At 43.0% G+C, this 22,065-nt stretch overlaps 1 protein-coding gene across 2 annotated transcripts in view; it reads left to right on the top strand.

The window, feature by feature from the left end:
- Nucleotides 1–22,065, top strand: part of LOC143808097 (D-beta-hydroxybutyrate dehydrogenase, mitochondrial-like) — an 83,888-nt gene that overhangs the window by 43,624 nt on the left and 18,199 nt on the right. The window contains exons 2-4 of one of the 2 annotated variants that reach the window (XM_077290369.1): nucleotides 2,526–2,636; nucleotides 6,963–7,104; nucleotides 13,158–13,310. In XM_077290369.1, coding sequence (XP_077146484.1) covers nucleotides 2,526–2,636; nucleotides 6,963–7,104; nucleotides 13,158–13,310 — 406 coding nt within the window. The remainder of the gene's footprint in view (nucleotides 1–2,525; nucleotides 2,637–6,962; nucleotides 7,105–13,157; nucleotides 13,311–22,065) is intronic. The other variant, XM_077290370.1, reaches the window with a different exon arrangement.

Raw genomic sequence — 22,065 nt, 5'->3', positions numbered from 1 at the left:
TCTCTGTCTGCTGAGTAGTGACCTGCAAATGTCCACTCCCTCCATTTATCACCTTGTATGTGGGGGGTGGCTAATCAGTGTCTAGACATGTTTTTCTCTGGTGCAACGCATGCGTTCACGAACGCAAGCAAACGCATGTGCTTGCGGCCGCATGCGTTCATATAGACAGCAATGCGTTTTTTTGCCGCATTTCTTCCGCTAACAACCGCATACGTTTCTAGGCGGCAAATTGACGCCTCTAAAATTACTACATGTAGCGTTTACCGCGCCAAACCGCAGACGACGAAACGACGCATGCGTTGTCAAATGTGGCAAAACGCAATTAAAAACAGACACATGCGTCCCCAATGTTAAAGATAGGAATACACAACGCATGCGGATTATTGCGGAAGAAACGCTGCGGACACAACCTCAAATGTGAAACCGGCCTTATTCTTCTCTTTGAGGGCAACTTAAAGTTGTTGCAGAAACTGGTTTTAGATGGGGGTTACTATACTAGATGTTTTGCAATTTTTTCCATAAAGGTACCCTTTATAAGGTACAGTGAAAACCCTCCCTCCCACAGCTGATTGCTACCTTTCTTTTAAGGCCAGGTTCACACGTTCAGTATTTGGTCAGTATTTTACCTCAATATTTGTAAGCCAAAGCCCGAAATGGAATAATCAGAAGAAAAGTATAATAGAAACAAGTCACTATTTATGTATTTATCACCCACTCCTGGTTTTGGCTTACACATCCTGAGGTAAAATACTGACCAAATCCTGAACGTGTGAACGTGGCCTTAGCCTGTACACAGGAAAAAATTTGTCAGTGCGCTGCGTTTTGGTGGGATACTCTATGATCATCTATCAGTACAGTACTGAAAGGTATTGGTGCATTTTCACCTGACGATCCAAGCGGTTAAAGGGAACCTGTCACCCCTAAAATCGATGGTGAGGTAAGCTATTCTGTAATGCTGTAGATAAGCCGCCGATGTTACCTGAAAGAGGAGAAAAAGACATTAGATTATACTCACCCAGGGGCGGTCCCGCTCCGATGGATGTCTCAGGTCCGGTACAGCGCCTCCCATCTTCATTCCATGACGTCCTCTTCTGGTCTTCACACCGCGGCTCCGGCGTACTTTGTCTGCCCTGTTGAGGGCAGAGCAAAGTACTGCAGTGCGCAGGCACCGGAAAGGTCAGAGAGGCCCGGCGCTTGCGCACTACAGTACTTTGCTCTGCGCTCAACAGGGCAGACAAAGTACGCCTGCGCCGCGGCAGGAAGAAAAAAAGAGGACGTCATGGAATGAAGATATTAGGCGCCAGAGCGGACCTGAGACGCCCATTTGACCGGACCGCAGCGGGACCACCCCTGGGTGAGTATAATCTAACCTCTTTTTCTCCTCTTTCAGGTAACATCGAGGGCTTATCTACAGCATTACAGAATGCTGTAGATAAGCCCCTGATGACAGTGAGCTTACCTCACCATCGATTTTGGGGTGACAGGTTCCCTTTAAAGGAGCGCCAGTCAGCTTCACACAAGCCAATTGTCTATTGCTTACTGGCCTTTAACATAGAATACAACGTTATCAGCAGCACTTCTCCTATCTACAGAAAACTACCTGCTGTTAATAATGCTTACAAATCTTTGCTCCCAACAATGTGCATTTTTCTTGTTTGTTGGGTGATTTGCCAGCTTGTCTAAAAAAGCTGATAATTGGGAAAGAGCATTCCAACGGATGCTTGTTCCCAGACTATTGACCTGTCTAAATGGGCCTCAATGAATGAATAAATCATTAATCATGATTATTAGTGCACAACTGCCAGGAAAATTTTGTTTGGTGGAAAAATCTTTGACCATTTGTCATTGTAGAATTAGGCTGCGTTCACACTAGCGTCTGTACGGGGCCGTCCGACGTACCGACGCATACTGTGAAGAAAATGCCTGACGTTGGCAGCGGAAGCAGTCTTAAGACGCTTCCGCTGCTTCATTGTAAGGTCCGGGGAGGAGGGGGCGGAGTTTCGGCCACGCATGCGCGGTCGAAAATGGCGGTCCCGACGCACAAAAAAAAGTTACATGTAACTTTTTTTGTGGCAGCGATGCGCCAAAACACGACGCAACCGTCGCACGACGGTTGCAACGCGTGACACTGCGTCGCAATGCGTCGGTAATGTTAGTCTATGGGGAAAAAACGCATCCTGCAGACAACTTTGCAGGATGCGTTTTTTCTCCACAACGACGCATTGCGACGTGCAGTGCACAACTCTAGTGTGAAAGTAGCCTTACTAAGTTTACTTTGAGGAATGTACCTTGTATGCAGTGTATACAGTACATTATTTCCCCACCTTGTATGCAGTGTATACAATACATTATTTCCCCAGCTTGTATGCCGTGTATAATGTACATTTTCCCCACCTTTTTTGCAGTGTATACAATACATTATTTCCCCACCTTTTTATGCAGTGTATACAGTATATTATATGTAATGATCTTATTTCTATATATAATTCTATACTGTTACAATGAGGGTATTTTTTGTCTCGCAGATTCAAGGCAAAGCTGTTCTGATCACCGGCTGTGACTCTGGCTTCGGATTAGCCTTGGCAAAACATTTACATAATTTAGGGTTTACAGTATTTGCAGGTTGTTTATTAAAGGTGAGTGATGTCCTCCATTGTCGTGCTACAAAATGAGTATGACGGCTTTGTAAAGTTCTTTGCTCCATTTGGCCTTTGTGGGTTGGTTGGGACCCAGCACCATTGGGTCCATGTGTCCTGTACCATATTTCTACAGTATATTGCGTACATTTGCAGATCTTTTGGTCCAAGAAAAATAATGTTGATCTACACATTCAAAAAGATTAAATCTTCACATTTTATTCCATATATGTCAATTAAAATCCATATGTTTATCACCAATATGTGAATTTTAATTGTTTGGCATATATAGAATCAAATTTGAAGATTGTATCTATTTTTTTTTTTTTGGGTGTCGATCAGTTTTCTTTTTTTTGGACATGTTTTCTGTCGGTCAGCAGCATTTGAAATGGCAGCCATCACACTTTTTAAGGACAGATTTCATCATTCATTACATGGTGAGCGATTTATTCAAGTTACGGTATTTTGGATCCCTTTATCTTTAAGGAAAAAGATTTCTTTAGCATTGTGCCACCCTGTCACGCACAATGTAGCTTCTTTGGCTATGTATTTTCTCTGTGCAGACTTCCACAGGAGATTAGTGTGTAGTATGTAGATTTTGTCATGCACCCAGTTAATTAGAAGAGAAAACTGCTTAAGCAGCAAAAGATAAAATGAGTCTTTGTAAAGCTGCCGCTCCGGTAATCAGAAGAAGCTTTGTAAATGCCTCCATGCTTATGGATTAGTTCCTGGGAATTATAAGTCCAGCATTTTCTGGTGATTATCCTTTTTGCTAACTATAGGGCAGATTTCTTATTAAAAGAAAATGGCAGCATTTCATTATTCCTGTGGATTTGTATTCATTATTGCATTATGCATTTGTGCATGATGCATTTTACACATGCAGATCTGCATGTAATGCCGGGGCCACACTTGCGTGTGCAATGCGAGAAACTCGTATCAATACCTGGCACTGCCTCCGGCACTCGGACCAGAGCGTTTGGCTGTATAGAAATACATGCAGCCGCACACTCCGGTCCCTAGTGCCGGAGGCAGTGCCAGGTATTGATACGAGTTTCTCGCATTGCAATCGCAAGTGTGACCCCGGCCTAATGAGTACAATATAGTATGTCAACTGTCCATTTACATGCAGAAGTGTCTACAGGTGCAATCTGTATGGGGATGAACAGTCATTCCTGCAGTTGTTCACAGCAATCCGGCAGCCGTTTTGTCAGCAGCGCACACCCTGCTTGTTCACATAGGTCAATGATCAGAACAAGCATTCCTGTAGTCGCTCATTAGCCAAGAATTGACCTAAAAGTCGATATATAAGGGCCTTTATTTCCGAAGAAACTGGCCAATATATTGACCTGGCACATGAATGTTTGCGATAGTAGTTGAATGACACAAAGGCTCCTTAGATTTTCCTTGTGGGATTTACTCTATGACCCTGACTTGTAGATTAGAAAAGACTTTCCCTATAGTTACATAGTTATTGAGGTTGAAGGAAGACTTTAATTCCATCTAGTTCAACCCATAGCCTAACATGCCCTATACTACAGATAAGGAAATCAATATGGCATAACAAGGCAAACTTTTTCAATTTAAGCCATTAGGGCTCATTCAAACGTACATTTTTTTCATGTAAAAGCAGTTTTAGTTTCACAAGTGGTTTAGTTTAGATTTTCAGCAGAGTGTCATCCCAATGGTGTCCGAGTTTCCTTAGTTTTTCTTGGGTTCCTCTACCTTCTATCTAGCAGACTCAGAAAAACAGACTGCACTCGGATGGCATTTGAGTGCTGTCTGACATTCACGGGTCCAAAGACTCGCATTGCCGATTTTGATCGGATACTCGGATCGATATTGGACATGTCTTCCCGAACCACTCTATCGCAAAAACCAAAAATCAGATATGTGAGCAGCCCCCTGTAGACTATACTAGGTACTTGTGCTATCTGTGAAAAACAGAGAGAACTTGTATATGAAAAAACCTACCGATTTGGGGTTAATCGCTTTCTGAACATGCCCAGTGCCTGAACTTTGAGTTCCCCCTTTCAGTGTTCGGCGTTCAGTCACCGATCTGTGTATAGAGAATGGCGGCTATAATCGTGCCCCCGATATTAGGGCTGGGTACAAGTCACTGTTACAGCAGTCGCACTCTATACACGGAGCAGTGACTGAACGCCAAACGCTGCCAGAAAGAATTAAGTTTATTTCCTTCCAGCAGCGGAGCTTAAAATGCGGGCACGGGGCAGGTTCAGGACAGTATTAACTTGCAGATTAACCCCATATCTGCAGAGTAATAGCTTTTTTTTTTTACGTGATAGGTTTCCTTTAAGGCGAAGTTCCTACAATGAATATTTGGTGCATTTTTGATGCTGCATATTTTCGCTGCACAAAAAAACGCAGCATCTTAAAGTTCCAGTAAAGTGGATGAGATGTATAGAAATATCATGCCCACTGTGCTTTTTTACTTTTTTAAGGCAGTGTAAACTTTTTGAACAGTGGCGTAACTACAAAGTTATGGGCCCCGGTGCGAACTTTCAAATGGGGCCCCCCCGCCAAAATATTTTCCACCCAAATCCACATCCTGCCCATGCTCCTGCCCCATCTGTCTCCACATTCTGCCCCATCCGTCCCTGCATTCTGCCCCATCCGTCTCCGCATTCTGCCCCATCCGTCTCCGCATTCTGCCCCATCCGACTCCGCATTCTGCCCCATCCGACTCCGCATTCTGCCCCATCCGACTCCGCATTCTGCCCCATCCGACTCCGCATTCTGCCCCATCCGACTCCGCATTCTGCCCCATCCGACTCCGCATTCTGCCCCATCCGACTCCGCATTCTGCCCCATCCGTCTCCGCATTCTGCCCCATCCGTCTCCGCATTCTGCCCCATCCGTCTCCGCATTCTGCCCCATCCGACTCCGCATTCTGCCCCATCCGTCTCCGCATTCTGCCCCATCCGTCTCCGCATTCTGCCCCATCCGACTCCGCATTCTGCCCCATCCGACTCCGCATTCTGCCCCATCCGACTCCGCATTCTGCCCCATCCGTCTCCGCATTCTGCCCCATCCGTCTCCGCATTCTGCCCCATCCGACTCCGCATTCTGCCCCATCCGTCTCCGCATTCTGCCCCATCCGACTCCGCATTCTGCCCCATCCGACTCCGCATTCTGCCCCATCCGTCTCCGCATTCTGCCCCATCCGACTCCGCATTCTGCCCCATCCGACTCCGCATTCTGCCCCATCCGTCTCCGCATTCTGCCCCATCCGACTCCGCATTCTGCCCCATCCGTCTCCGCATTCTGCCCCATCCGACTCCGCATTCTGGCCCATCCATCTCCCCATTCTGCCCCTGTCTCACCAGAACAGCAGGAACCGGAAATCTGCTGCTGGTTGATACCAGGGAACACGAGCTGCACACAACCAGGACGGAGCTGCTGAGAGCTGAAGGACCTGTGGTGACGTCATCGTCATGTGATCAGGAGGCGGAGCTGATAAATGGTGAAAGACATATGATAGTGATGACTTCACCACAGGATCTTCAGCTCTTCCTTTCAGATCAGGCGTCGGCTGCTGATCTGATGTGTGCGCCCGGCAGGTCAGGTGGAGGGCAGGTCTGTCTGTTGCCGTGTGGGAGGAATCACCTGCACGGCAACAGTTTTTAACTTTTTGCTGGTGTCGGCGTGCATCTGACCTGCCGGGGCCCCTGACTGCCCCGGGCCCGGTCGCAGTGGCGACTGCTGCGACCGTGGTAGTTACGCCCCTGTTTTTGAAGTCTGCAACATGTCCATGTCTAAATATGCGGTTTTATTTGCAGATTTTCCCCATAGACTGGAATGAAATTAGTAAAATCCACATATATGTTTTTATTGAATTTGAATGGCAGTGGAAACACAGTAAAAAAAACGTGCAATCCAGACATGATTGTATCATTTTTTTTTTTTTCAGGTTTACCAAAGCTAAGTAACCGGAAGTATCAAAACGAAGTAGTTTATTTCAAACATGGCATACCAAAAGGAGACACATAAGAAATGTAAAAAAAAAAAAAAGCGTTCAAAAACGCAATGAAAAAAACAAATGTAATCTAGTTTAGCTAATTGGGGCAGGAATGCTGCTGAATATTAGTAACATCAAAAACTGTAAAATAATAAATTTGGGAACTTAGCTGAACAAGCCTAAACAATCCTATATTCTTATTATAAAATGTGAAAACCTGGGAGACATCAGTACTTACATATGTAGTACAGTTTTTCTTGTATCATCACATGTAGTTTTCTTTTTGAAATTTGCATATTTGATTTGTAATATTATGTACTTATAAGTCTTTTACTGTGTGTTTCTAGGACAAGAATGGTGAAGGTGCCAAGGAGCTGCAAAGTTTATGTTGTAATCGTATGAAGGTGCTGCAGCTGAATGTCTGCAGCCAGGAAGAAGTGACACAAGCTGTTGAATTTTTGGCCAAAAACCTAGAAGACCCTCATAAAGGTACATTGAAATACTTCAATACTAACACAAGGGAGAGAATTGAGTAAAATCTCATTCTTCTAAGGGTATGTGTCCATGTTCAGGAAACGCTGCGTCAAAAACGCAGCGTCCAGATGTTACAGCATAGTGGGGGGGATTTAATGAAATCCCGTCTCCACTGTGCATTAAAAAACGCATGCGTTTTTCCCGCAAAAACGCACATGCGTTGCGTTTTTTTCAGAACGCAGCATGTTGTTACAATGAGCAAAACACGCAGGAACACCGCAGGTGACCTGCCAGTGACCTCAGGTGCATTTTTGGTTAGGATTTTACCTGCATAAAATCCTGACCAAAGCCTGAAGCAAACCTGACCGTGGACACATACCCTAAATGATTTTATGTAATTGAGACCTAATGCAGGCGTAGACACTGACAGTTTAGGGCCCCTGTTCAAGAACTGTGTCTGGGCCCCCCTCCTTTCATTGTGACAAAGATGTACGTATGTATACATAGTCTCCTCTCGTTATCTATATTACTGTCCCTTATTACACAGTGCCGTCTCTTATTATATACAGCTCCATCCCTTACATATTGGATTATATAGAGCCATGTTTTTTTTTTCATACCGTCCTTTCTTGTTAGATAATACAGTGGGTACGGAAAGTATTCAGACCCCTTTACATTTTTCACTCTTTGTTTCATTGCAGCCATTTGGTAAATTCAAAAGAGTTCACTTTTTTCTCATTAATGTACACTCTGCACCTCATCTTGACTGAAAAAAAAACAAAACAGAAATGTAGATATTTTTGCAAATTTCTTGAAAAAGAAAAACTGAAATATCACATGGTCATAAGTATTCAGACCCTTTGCTCAGACATTCATATTTAAGTCACATGCTGTTCATTCCCTTGTGATCCTCCTTGAGATGGTTCTGCTCCTTCATTGGAGTCCAGCTGTGTTTAATTAAACTGATAGGACTTGATTTGGAAAGGCACACACCTGTCTATATAAGGCCTCACAGCTCACAGTGCATATCAGACCAAATGAGAATCATGAGGTCCCCCACCCCATCATGGTCCTCTCCTCCACATCTCTCATTGCCCTATCACCACCCCATCAGTCCTCTCCCCACTTTCATCATTGTCCTTTCTCCCACACATCTCATCACTGTTCTCTCTCTCCCACCCCATCATTGTCCTATCCCCCACATCCCTCCTTCTCCTCTCCCCCACCCTCCATCATTCTCCTTTCCCCCACACTCCATTATTCTCTCCCCCACCCCCATCCTTCTCCTTCCCCACATCTCTCATTGTCATCTCCCCAACACCCATCATTGTCCTCTCCCCTGACATCCCTCATTGTCCTCTCCCCTGACATCCCTCATTGTCCTCTCCCCACATCCAACATTGTCCTCTTCCCCACCCACATCATTGTCCTCTTCCCCAACATCATTGTCCTCTCCCCCACATCCAACATTGTCCTCTTCCTCACCCACATCATTGTCCTCTCCCACATTCCATTGTTATCCTCTTCCCACCCCATAATTGTCCTCTCTCCCTTGCATCCCAATGTCCTCACTCCCACCCATATCATTGTCCTCTCTACCAAACATCCCATCATTGTCCTCTCCCCCACCCCCTTCACTGTCCTGTCTCCACTGCTATCATTGTCCTCTCCCCCACACATCCCATCATTGTCCTCACCCACCCCCATAATTGTCCTCTTCCCCACATCCAACATTGTCCTCTTCCCCACCACATCATTGTACTCTCCCCCACCCACATTATTGCCATCTCCCCCACATCCCATCATCGTCCTCTCTCCCACAGATCCCATCATTGTGCTCTTCCCACCCCCATCATTGTCATCCTCTCCTTCACACAGCCCTGATTGTCCTCTCCCCCACATCCCTCATTGTCCTCTCTCCACTCCCATCGCTGTCCTTTCCCCACCCCATCATTGTTTGTCCTTTCTCCCAGACATCCCACCATTGTCCTTTCTCCCACACATCCCGTCACTGTCCTCTCCCACATCCTGTCATTGTCCTCTCATCCACCCCATCATTGTCCTCTCTCCCATACATTCCATCATTGTTCTCCCCTTCCACCCCTCATTATCCTCTCCCCAGTGTATTGGGAAAAAAACAAACAAAACACACTCACCTCTCTGTCCGTTCCCCCACAGCATCGCTTCTTTCTTTGTCGCCGGAAACTTTCTAAATGATACAGGCACGTGCTGCATGCTGACATCATCAAGCCACGTGAGCCTGTGTCACGGAGAAAGCGCTGGGCAGCAAGCTGAGGATGTGTTCCCGTAGCTCCGCTGCCATATCTGCCTGTAGGTGGATGAGCTGCAGACTTGCTCTCTGCCCCCTGCCACCTACTCCTGTAGGCAACGGAGCTGCAGGATTGCTCCTTGCCCACCACACCGCACATGATGAGGACAATCTTGCCATGAGCCCCACGTAGCCTTGGGCTCCAAGAAATCGGACGGATTACCCTCATTATTAGCCACCCTGCAAGGACCCCTTCCAGCTCCGGTGTGCTGCATCAACTATATGTCCTCCCCTGGCCTGATGCACATAGGATGGAAGTGAGTGGCAGCTCTCGGAGACAGTACAATATTACATTGGGCTACCATACAATGCTGTAGTGGATTCCATATTTAATTTTTTTCTTTGAATAGAATGTTAACATTCTGTTCAATATTTATAATTAATAATAGCTATCATCATAATGTCTTATTTTAAGGGAGGCTTTAAAGGGAATCTGTCAGTAGGATCAACCCTCCTAAGCAGTCTACATGGGCATGTAGACAAATATCAAAATACTGAAAGTCACTTCCTAACAGAAAACAGGTGTATACAGGTGCTTACTAAGAGTAGCTATCTTCATATACAGGTGCTTCTCACAAAATTAGAATATCATCAAAAAGTTAATTTACTTCAGTTCTTCAGTAGAAAGAGAGAAACTCATATATTATATAGAGTCATTACAAACAGAGTGATCTATTTCAGGTGTTTATTTATGTTGATGATTATGGGTAGCAGCCAATGAAAACCCAAACGTCATTTTCTCAGTAAATTAGAATAATTTTAAAAAAAACCTGGAAAGGCTTCCTAAGCGTTTAAAAAGGTCCCTTAGTCTGTTTCAGTAGGCTCCACAATCATGGCAAAGACTGCTGATATGACAGATGTCCAGAAGGCAGTCATGGACACACTCCACAAGGAGGGTAAGGCCGGCGTCACACTGGCGTTTTAATCGGCCGAGTGCAATGCGATAAAAAATCGCATTGCACTCGGACCAATGTTAACATATGGGGCAGCTCCCAGCAGCCGACTTTTTGTCGGCCGTTTTCTTCGGTCCGAGACAATCGCAGCATGCTGCGATTGTCTCGGACCGAGAAACTCTGGGCTCACTCGCACCCATATAAGCCTATGGGTGCGAGTGAGACAGCGCACACCATTCGGATATCATCCGAGTGCTGTACGCTATAAGCGGACCCCAGCAATGGAGGAGATGGAGAAATTATTTTCTCCGCTTCCTCCGCAGCTGTGCTCCGATCCTCCCTGTGCGAGAGAATCGGAGCACAGACGCATGACTCTCGGCTCCTGCACTGCTGCGAGCAGGAACCGAGGGTCATTAGCATATTGCATCCGATGATCTCGCATCGGATGCAATACGCTAGTGTGACCCCGGCCTTAGTCACAAAAGATCATTGCTAAAGAAGCTGGCTGTTCACAGAGTGCTGTATCCAAGCATATTAATGGAAAGTTGAGTGGAAGGATAAATTGTGGTAGAAAAAGGTGCATGAGCATTCAGGATAGACGCAGCCTTGTAAGGATTGTTAAGAAAAGGCCATTAAAAAATTTGGGGGAGATTCACAAGGAGTGGACTGCTGCTGGAGTCATTGCTTCAAGAGCCACTACACAAAGACTACTCCAGGACATGGGCTACAAGTGTCGCATTCCTTGTGTCAAGCCACTCATGATCAATAAACAACGCCATAAGCGTCTTGCCTCTGCCAAGGAGAAAGAACTGGACTTTTGCTCAGTGGTTCATTGTGTTGTTTTCAGATCAAAGTAAATTTTGCATTTCATTTGGAAATCAAGGTCCCAGAGTCTGGGGGAAGAGTGGAGAGGCCACAATCCAAGCTGCTTTAGGTCTAGTGTGAAGTTTCCACAATCTCCCCAGTGATGGTTTCGGGAGCCATGTCATCTGCTGGTGTAGGTCCACTGTGTTTTATCAAGACCAAAGTCAGCGCAGCTGTCTACCAGGAAATTTTAGAGCACTTCATGCTTCCCTCTGCCAACAAGCTTTTTGGAGATGGAAATTTCATTCTCCAGCAGGACTTGGCACCTGTCCATACTGCCAAAAGTAATAATACCTGGTTTAAAAACAGCAGTGTCACTGTGCTTGATTGGCCAGCAAACTCGCCTGACCTTAACCCCATAGATACTCTATGGGGTGTTTATGGGGTGTTTGTCAATGATGAAGATGAGACACCAGACCCAACAATGCAGATGAGCTGAAGGCTGCCGTCAAAGCAACCTGGGCTTCCATAACACCTCAGCAGTGCCACAGGCTGATCACGCCCATGCCAGGCTGCATTGATACAGTAATTGACCAAGTATGGAGTGCATTTACTGGACATACATTTCAGTAGGCCAACATTTTGGATTTTAAAATCATTTTTCAAGCTGGTGTTATAAAGTATTCTAATTTACTGAGATAATGTCTTTTGGGTTTTCATTGGCTGTAAGCCATAATCATGAAAATAAACGGAAATAAACACATGAAATAGATCACTCTGTTAGTAATGACTCTATATGAGTTTCACTTTTTGTACTGAAGAAATGAAATAAATTAACTTTTTGTTGAAGCACCTGTAAAACCAAGAAATAAAGTTGCACTCTGTAGTGCTATAGCTTGCAAACATGAAATATATGAAATCTGAGTTGCATTACTGCTCTAGACAATTGGAAAAATTGAGAATACTTAGCACATAAATTTGGCTAATTCACTTGTACCCAGCAGCCACAAAAAGGCGATTCTCGTTGCTGGGAACCTGCCTAGAAAACCCCTAGCTGCTGGTATTACCCTGACCATATGCTTTATAGTAATGCTTTGCTCATGAAATATTGCTACTAATCCCTTTGATTTATTTTGGGAATATCAATTTTCAAGTTTCTATTTCCTAGAGGGAATTAAATACTCTTTATACAAGGAGTTATTTCTGATGCACCTTATTAGACACACAGTTAGTGAATTATACTGCTGTAATTCTAACTCCTATAACAGACAGTCTTACGTATTAAACACATACAAACTACTCTGCTGACAATGTGTTAGGTTCCCCTTAGCAATAGTAGCAATATTTCATGACCAAAGCATTACTATAAGGCATCTGTGCTGGGTAATAGGGGTTTTCCAGTGCCTTTCTGGCTTAGGGCAGAGTGCAATGATAATTGTGTATAGGTAGGAAGTAAAATACAGTGCAGCTGCTCCATGAAATCTAGTAACACGTACAAGTAGAAGAACATGTTTTATTTGATTGTTAGTATCCAAATCTGACTTATAATAATGGTGAGAGAGAATAGACCGCACTAATAGTATGGTGGATAAGAAAAAAAAGTATTTTAATATCTTAATAAAGGTTACATTTTAATATACCGTAGTTAGTCCACCCAAGTCTGTAAACCGGAACTTTTCTTCTGATTCATGCTACCAAAACGGTGGGCAGCATAAATCAGAGCCTGATTGTGCAATTTCAGCCAGATATATTAACACTGAAGCATTTCAAAGAAAATGTACTTTTAGGATCCAGCCGGGGGCGACACTGGTCTCAGGCTACAGTTCTTGGCCGAAAACTTGTGCAAGTCATTAATACCATTTTTCAAATGCTTTTTAGAGAGGCTCCAATGTACTTTTATTTGTCATTCCATCAAACGAATTAAGAATGAAGTGAAGTAACTTGTACGGAAATTGAGCAGTGGCTTGAACTAGTAGAAATCACAAATTCCAGGGACTGTATCTTGTATGAAAACTTGACCATACAGTTAATCTCCTTTGCAGGTTTGTGGGGTCTGGTGAATAATGCTGGGATTTCTACTTTTGGAGACATAGAATTTACAAGTTTAGACACATATAAAGAAGTGGCAGAAGTGAACTTGTGGGGAACAATAAGAGTCACAAAAGCATTCTTACCATTAGTACGCGAGAGTAAAGGTGAGTTATATCACATTGTTACCAACCAAAAGAGAAAACAAAGCTGGTGATATTTAATGCAATTCTTCTCTTATAGAAAATCTTATGCCATAGTTAAAAAAAAAAAAAAAAAAAAAAAAAATGTACTACTTACTCTTCCCATGTCTAGTGCTGCTCCCGTTTGCTCTGTTTGGCTGCAGTGGTGACGTCACGACAACAATACAGCAGTCAATCACAGAGCTCCTAGATACCTGAGCATATGTTCTACAAGAGGACAACCCCTTTAAAGCACTGTACACACTGGCTTCAAGTAAAATTCGTGACACCTGTAACACATCTGTTTCATTTTAATGGATGTGAAATCTCTGTAATTTACAATTTCATAATGTAAAAGATCTCATTATCCAGGACTGAAATGAAATGTAATGTAGAATGTCACATTCACTAGAAGCAGAAAGGTATAGATAATCAGAAATCATCCGGCAGATCGTCATAAAAGCTGATTTTCACATGGACATATGTTTTGTGTTTTCTTTGTACATGTTCTGAACACTTACAGGTAAGTTTCATATACTTCTTGTTTGATTGTCCAATAATTCACAGTATATTTTACTGGCATTATTTGGTCCCATGGATGCCAGTTTAAGGTTAAGTTCCCACAATGAGTTTTTGGTAAGTTTTTTTATGCTACGTATTTTCGCTGCACAAAAAATGCATTGTCTTGCAGATCCTGCAGATTGGATGGGATTTATAGAGATCTCCTGCCCACAGCGCTTTTTAATGCACAACTTAAACTGACCTGCGGTGTGTGTTTGAGATCTGTAAGGCTATGTGCACACGTTGCGGATTTGCCTTAGGAATTTCTGGTGCGGATTCTGCCTCTCCTGGCAGAAAACGCACCTGCGTATTTGTCGCGTTTTTTGTGCGGTTCCGCAGTGTTTTTTCTGCGTTTTTTTCGCGGATTTGCTGCATTTTTTACCCCTGCGGTTTTCTATAATGGAATGGGTACAAAAACGCTGCAGATTTGCAAAAAAGAAGTGACATGCTACTTCTTTTAAACCGCAGCGTTTCCGCAGTGGATTTTCCGCAAAGTGTGCACAACATTTTTTTTTTCTCATTGATTTATATTGTACTGTAAATAAATTGCGGATCTGCAGCGTTTCTGCACCTCAAAAAACGCTGCGGATCCGCAGAGAATCCGCAACGTGTGCACATACCCTTACATGTTAATTTCTCTTGCGAGTACGCTGAGATTTATGTGCAGATTTTCTCCATAGACTTCCATTAGATGAGGGAAAATCCTCAGGTAAAAAATGCATGTGTGTTTTTAGTGTGTTTCCACTGCGGAAATACACTAAACGCATATAATCCGCAAATGATGTTGTTTAAAGGGAATCTGTCACCCCCCGGGACGTATATGACCTATTAATATGGGCATACAGGTAATGGAAATGTTACACTAGTCCTACCTGTATGCCTCATATTAATGGTCTTGATGCTGAGAAATGTTACATTCTGCCTTTATGTTAATGATATCTTCCAGGCTTCGGGGTGAGTGGTGCTGTAAGAAATCCCTGCCTCCTGTCTTCATTGTAACACTACCCCCCTCCCATCTACGTCAGTTATGGCCTGTGCCCTGCACTCCCTCAGAAATACATACCTCTCCCTCCCTTCTATGGGCACTGCATTCAGGGATCTTCTGCGCAGGCAAATCACTGTAACCTCTGGTGTGCGCCCCGATAATATGCTCTCCCCACTTCCTCCCTGCACAGTCATTGCTAGGAACCATGTGTACATGGCAATGACTATGCAGGGAGGAAGTGGGGAGAGCACACTGGAGTGGTAGAGCCTGCGCAGAAGATACCATAGAAGGGAGGATGAGGTATGGCTTTCTGAGGGAGTGCAATATTCCGGGGCCGTAACTGACGTGCATTGGAGGGGGGAAGTATTAGAGCTCATTCCCACTTACGATGAAATCGGACAAATGCTATCCAATTAAAAATCGGATTGCATTCAGACCAATGTTATTCTATCTTTGTCTGTTCATCTGCGTTTTTTTTTTCCAGCTCGGATCGGATTACCATCGAAAATTTGATCACATTCAATGGATGCTGTCCGATTTTTACACACCAATGTCCTTTGAAAAGCCAGCAATTCATCTGCCATGTAAAGTAAAATCACAGCAGGACCCAACAGGATAGAATAGATCGATTACATACAGTATATTCACATAGAATAGGTAGATATACAGATGTCAGTGTCATACAGTTATTGCAGTGCGTGGACAGCTTGCTGTACATGTATTTAATTATTAAAAGATTATTTTTCTGAAAAAAAAATAGTGTGGGCTCCCGCGTAATTTTCATAACCAGCAGTGGGAAAGGCAACTGCTTGGGGCCGATGTTTATAGCCTTGGAAGGGGGTAATACCCATGGAGCTTCCCAGGCTATTAATATCAGCTCACAGCTGTATACTTAATCTTTACTGGCTATTAAAATGGGGGACCCCCCCTCCAAAAAAACCTAGGGTCCCCTATAATTAATAAACAGCAAAGGCTATGCAGACAGCATTAAGACCACTAATATGAGGCATACAGGTAGGACTACTTTAACATTTCTATTACCTGTATGCCGATATAAATAGGTCATATACATCCCAGGGGGGTGACAGATTCCCTTTAAAATATGACAAAAAAAAAACAAAAACTGCAGTGTTAAAAACGCACTAAAAAATTCAATGAAATAATGCAAGTCACCTAATTTACATAATAAGTGTAGAAATGCTAAATCTAGATCTAAAGTCTGCAACATCAAAACTCTCCAAACACTTATTGCGTTTTTGGCGAGTTTTTTACTCTGCATAGTTTCGAAAAAATCAAAGTAACCTATTTGACATAAGGCAATGTGCTCAGATTGAGTATTTGAGGTTTTTTAACCTCAGTATAAGTAAGCCAAAACCAGGAGAGGAGGTATAATAGAAACATGTCACCACTAGTGTTGAGCGATACCTTCCGATACTCAAAGGTATCGGTATCGGATGGTATCGGCCGATATCCGAAAAATATCGGATATCGCCGATACCCGATACCAATGCAAGTCAATGGGACACAAGTATCGGAAGGTATCCTGGATGGTTCCCAGGGTCTGAAGGAGAGGAAACTCTCCTTCAGGCCCTGGGATCCATATTCATGTAAAAAATAAAGAATTAAAATAAAAAATATGGATATACTCACCCCTCCGGCGGCCCCTGGACCTTACCGAATGTAACCGGCAGCCTCCGTTCCTAAGAATGAGGAGTTTAGGACCTTCGATGACGTCGTGGCTTGTGATTGGTCGCGCGACTGCTCACACGACCAATCACAAGCCGTGACGTCATCGCAGGTCCTAAACTCCTCATTCTTAGGAACGGAGGCTGCCGGTTACATTCGGTAAGGTCCAGGGGCCGCCGGAGGGGTGAGTATATCCATATTTTTTATTTTAATTCTTTATTTTTTACATGAATATGGATCCCAGGGCCTGAAGGAGAGTCTCCTCTCCTCCAGACCCTGGGAACCATACACTGGGAACTTCCGACTCCGATTTCCGATATCACAAAAATATTGGAACTCGGTATCGGAATTCCGATACCGCAAGTATCGGCCGATACCCGATACTTGCGGTGTCGGAATGCTCAACACTAGTACCACTTCTGTATTTTTCACCCATTCCTGGTTTTGGCTTACAAATACTGAGGTAAAAAACTCACCAAATACTCAATGTGTGAACATAGCCTTACTTCCACAGCTAAATTTACATGTGAGTTTCATATAAAATATATACAGCTGGCATAACCCCTTCAGTGCCAAAAAGTAAATATGTATACTGGGACACGAGTATAACAATGGTCATAGACACAGGTGTGTGTCAAATTTATAATGCAAGGGCCAACATGTTCTACTCCATGTTACTTTTTTATTTTTTATTTTTTTCCTGTCAGTTTTGCTCCTTTTACGCCAACAAGTGAGCTTCTACAATAGAGGTTACATATATTTGATGCACACCAGGTAGATTTTCTAATGTCCATTTGTTTTCTATAATGTTGGAGGACATTGAATATGCTGCTGGCCGGATGTGATAAATCCACCTTTTATATCCGCTATAAATTTAGAACACGCATTTTAATATCACGGTGAGCCATTTTATGAAACACAACTGTTTTTATTTTTTAACCTTAGAAATAGTGAAGAGAGGTGCACAATATATTCAGTACATTCAGTAACTGGCTCTCACATGGGTTGAGTGAAGGCATATTTTAATCATCCCAGTTGGAAGTAAAAGCTGGTGGGTGTAAGCTAACATTTCATTCTAAAGAACATGCTTTCGTCAAAGATGTTTCTCTTAAAATAGAACCGTGACTGAACTAAAGTATTATAGGCCTGTAAGTCTCAGCCTTTGTGGATTTAAAGGATTCATTTGTTTAGAAGTACGCCTAAATTCATTATAGGTTGCAATTATACATTCATCAAAGACCGTATACAACCCGCCACGTTAGGCTGGATTCCCACGTCCTGATATTTCCGGTGCTGCAAAAACCTGTACCGGAGATATCCGTGTCAGTGTGTCCGTGTGTACCATCCATGTAGCATCCGTGTCTGTGTATTGAAACAATTTGTTTCAATTTTAACCCTATGACGTGTGTGGTACGTGTTTACACGGACCTATTGACTTGTATGGGTCCGTGTGATCCGTGCACTCAGTCCGTGAAAACACGCTGACATCTACATAGACCCATTCATTTGAGTGGGTCTACTTGGGTCAGTGTCTCCGATACGTGAGAAAACTCACTACACATATGGGAGGCACTGACCTGTGAAACCGACCTTACATAGTAGTGGGTGCAGGTTCTGATCTTATCTAAAAATAAGATAATAGTGTGAAAACACCTTGTTAACCCCTTCACCCCTAAGTCTGTTTTCACCTGCAGGACAGGGCCAAATTTTACAATTCTGACCAGTGTCACTTTGTGTGGTAATAATTCTGGAACGCTTCAATAGTTCCCACTGATTCTGAAACTGTTTTTTTTCATGACGTATTTAATTTTATCATACTTGTAAAATTTCTTCTATATGACATTTATTTGTGAAAAAGAAAAAAAATTGGCAAAAAGTTTGAAAATTTTGCAATTTTTATATCCTTAAATCAGAGAGTTATATAACACAAAATAGTTAATAAATAACATTTCCCACATGTCAGCTTTACATCAGCACAATTTTGAAACATATATTTTTTTTTTTGTTAGGAAGTCATGAGGGTTAAAAGTGACTTTGAGGGGTCTATATGACAAAAAAATTACCCAAAAGTGACACCATTCTAAAAACCGCAACCCTCTAGGCGCTCAAAGCCAAATTCAAAAAGTTTAGTATTCCTTCAGGTGCTTCACAGGAATTTTTGAAATGTGGAAGGAAAAAAATGAACATTTAACTTTTTGTCATAAAAATTTTACTTTAGACCCCATTTTTGTATTTTTGCAAGGGTAACAGGAAAAAATGGACCACAAAATTTGTTGTGCAATTTTTCCTGAGCATGCTGACATATGTGGGGAAAAAACACTGTTTGGGTACACAGCAAGGCTCGAAAGGGAAAGAGCGCCATTTGACTTTTTGAATTTAAAATTTGCTGGATTAATTAATGGATGCCATGTTGTGTTTCGAGAGCCCCTGATGTGCCTAAACAGTGAAAACTGCCCACAAGTGAAACCATTTTGGAAACCTTGAAACCTCAGGTGCTTCACAGAAGTTTCTAACGTTGAGCTGTGAAAGTAAAAGAATCACATTTTCCTCACAATTTTTATTTTTTTTTCACCCAAATGTAGGCATTTTCACAAGGGAAACAGGAGAAATTGTTGTGCATTTTCTCCTGATTATGCAGATACCCCATATGTGGGTGAAAACACTATTTAGGCTCACGGCAGGGCTCAGAAAAGGAGTAATGTTTTGGAACGCAGACTTTGATGGAACGGTCAGCCGATGCCCTGTCTCTTTTCGAGAGCCCCTGATGTGCCTAAACAGAGCAAACCCCCACAAGTGACACCAATTTGGAAGCTAGACCCCTCAGTGAATGTATCTAGATGATTGGTGAGCACCTTGAACCCCCAGCTGCTTCAGAGAAGTTTATAACCTACACTGTGTGCAGAATTATTAGTCAAGTTGTATTTTGATCACATGATACTTTTTATACATGTTGTCCTACTCCAAGCTGTTCAAGCTTGAGAGCCAACTACCAATTAAGTAAATCAGGTGATGTGCATCTCTGTAATGAGGAGGGGTGTTGTTTAATGACATCAAAACCCTATATAATGTGTGCTTAATTATTAGGCAACGTCCCTTCCTTTGGCAAAATGGGTCAGAAGAGAGATTTGACGGGCTCTGAAAAGTCCAAAACTGTGAGATGTCTTGCAGAGGGATGCAGCAGTCTTAAAATTGCCAAACTTTTGAATCGTGATCACCGAACAATCAAGCGTTTCATGGCAAATAGCCAACAGGGTCGCAAGAAGCATGTTGGGCAAAAAAGGCGCAAAATAACTGCCCATGAATTGAGGAAATTCAAGCGTGAAGCTGCCAAGATGCCACCAGTTTTGCCATATTTCAGAGCTGCAACGTTACTGGAGTAACACAAAGCATAAGGTGTGCAATACTCGGACATGGCCAAGGTAAGGAAGGCTGAAAAATGACCACCTTTGAACAAGAAACATAAGCTAAAACGTCAAGACTGGGCCAAGAAATATCTTAAGACTGACTTTTCAAAGGTTTTATGGACTGATGAAATGAGGGTGACTCTTGATGGGCCAGATGGATGGGCCAGAGGATGGATCAGTAAAGGGCAGAGAGCTCCATTCCGACTCAGATGCCAGCAAGGTGGAGGTGGGGTACTGGTATGGGCTGGTATCATCAAAGATGAACTTGTGGGACCTTTTTGGGTTGCGGATGGAGTGAAGCAACTCCCAGACCTACTGCCAGTTTCTGGAAGACAACTTCTTCAAGCAGTGGTACAGGAAGAAGACGGTATCGTTCAAGAAAAACATGATTTTCATGCAGGACAATGCTCCATCACATGCCTCCAACTACTCCACAGCATGTCTGGCCAGTAAAGGTCTCAAAGAAGAAATAATAATGACATGGCCCCTGTTATGATCCTAGTGGCAAGGATCGCAGGTCGGACTAGCTAAGTAACTGAACAGACTACTAGCTCTGGGGAAGTGGTAACTAGATTGACCGCAACCTGATCCTATCCGCAAACAACTATAGGCAGCCGTGGAACGTTACCTAAAAATCCTAGACGTCTCGTCACGGCCTGAGAAACTGACTATTCCTAGAGGGAAAGTAAGTCCTCACTTGCCTCAGTGGAAAGACCCCAAAGATATAGAATAGCCCCCCACAAATATTAACAGTGAGTTAAGGGGAAAGCACAAACGCAGAGATGAAATCAGATTTAGCAAATGAGGCCCGCTAATACTAGATAGCAGAAAATAGGAAGGAAACTGTGCGGTCAATAAAAAACCCTATTCAAAATATCCACGCAGAGATTGCTCGAGCCCCCGCATCAACTAACGGTGCGGGGGAAGCAACTCCGTACCCCAGAGCTTACCAGCAAAAAGAAATCACATGTTAGCAAGCTGGACTAGACTCATCATACACAGAAATCATATTGCAGGCAGATGAGCAAAAAATATTCAAACAGAACTTAGCTTATCCTGAAGAGGCAGAAAACGAGATAATCAGGAGTAATCAGAATAGCACTGAATACATTGACAGCCGGGAACAAGTGGAAGTGAAGCAGAGCTAAATAGGAGCCTCCCTGGTGAATAACGAGGCAGCTGATCCAGCAGACCCACAGGATAATAAACCAAACCACCAGGGGGAGCCAAAAAACCAAAGTCACACAATACCATCTGTGACCACAAGAGGGAGCCTGAAAACGGAGTTCACAACAGGCCCCCTCTCGGAACAGTGTCTGGGAGGCTGTGGTGGCTGCTGCACGCAATGTTGATCGTAAACAGATCAAGCAACTGACAGAATCTATGGATGGAAGGCTGTTGAGTGTCATCATAAAGAAAAGTGGCTATATTGGTCACTAATTTTTTTGGGTCTTGTTTTTGCATGTCAGAAATGTTTATTTCTAAATTTTGTGCAGTGATATTGGTTTACCTGGTGAAAATAAACAAGTGAGATGGGAATATATTTGGTTTTTATTAACTTGCCTAATAATTCTGCACAGTAAGGCCGGCGTCACACTAGCGAGTTTTACGGACGTATGAGGTGCAGAAAATACGGATTGCATACGGTACAATGATTCTCTATGGCCCAGCTCCTATCTGCCGTATTTTACTGATCCGTATTATACGGTCTTGTACGGCCGTAGAAAATCGCAGCATGCTGCGTTTGTCACCGTATTGCGCAAAAAAAAATCGCCAATGAAAGTCTACGAGGGCGAGAAAAATACGGATTACACACGGACCATGCGTGTGACTTGCGAGAAATACGCAGCGGTGTTCTAGAGAAAAGCCAGCAATTCATTGCAGTGTACAGTAAAATCACACTGACAGAATAGAATAAATGTGTACACATAGAGTAGGTATATATATATATATATATATATATATATATATATATATATATATATATATATATATATATATATATATATATATATATATATATATATATATATATATATATATCAAAATTGGAACAGCATCACATATTACCGCAGTTGTCGTGCAGCGCTTTCCCAACCAATGT

Source organism: Ranitomeya variabilis, chromosome 2, assembly GCF_051348905.1.
Source record: "Ranitomeya variabilis isolate aRanVar5 chromosome 2, aRanVar5.hap1, whole genome shotgun sequence".
NCBI lineage: Eukaryota > Metazoa > Chordata > Amphibia > Anura > Dendrobatidae > Ranitomeya > Ranitomeya variabilis.
The sequence above is the reverse complement of the archived record's forward strand: the minus strand, read 5'-3'. Positions and strand labels throughout refer to the sequence as shown.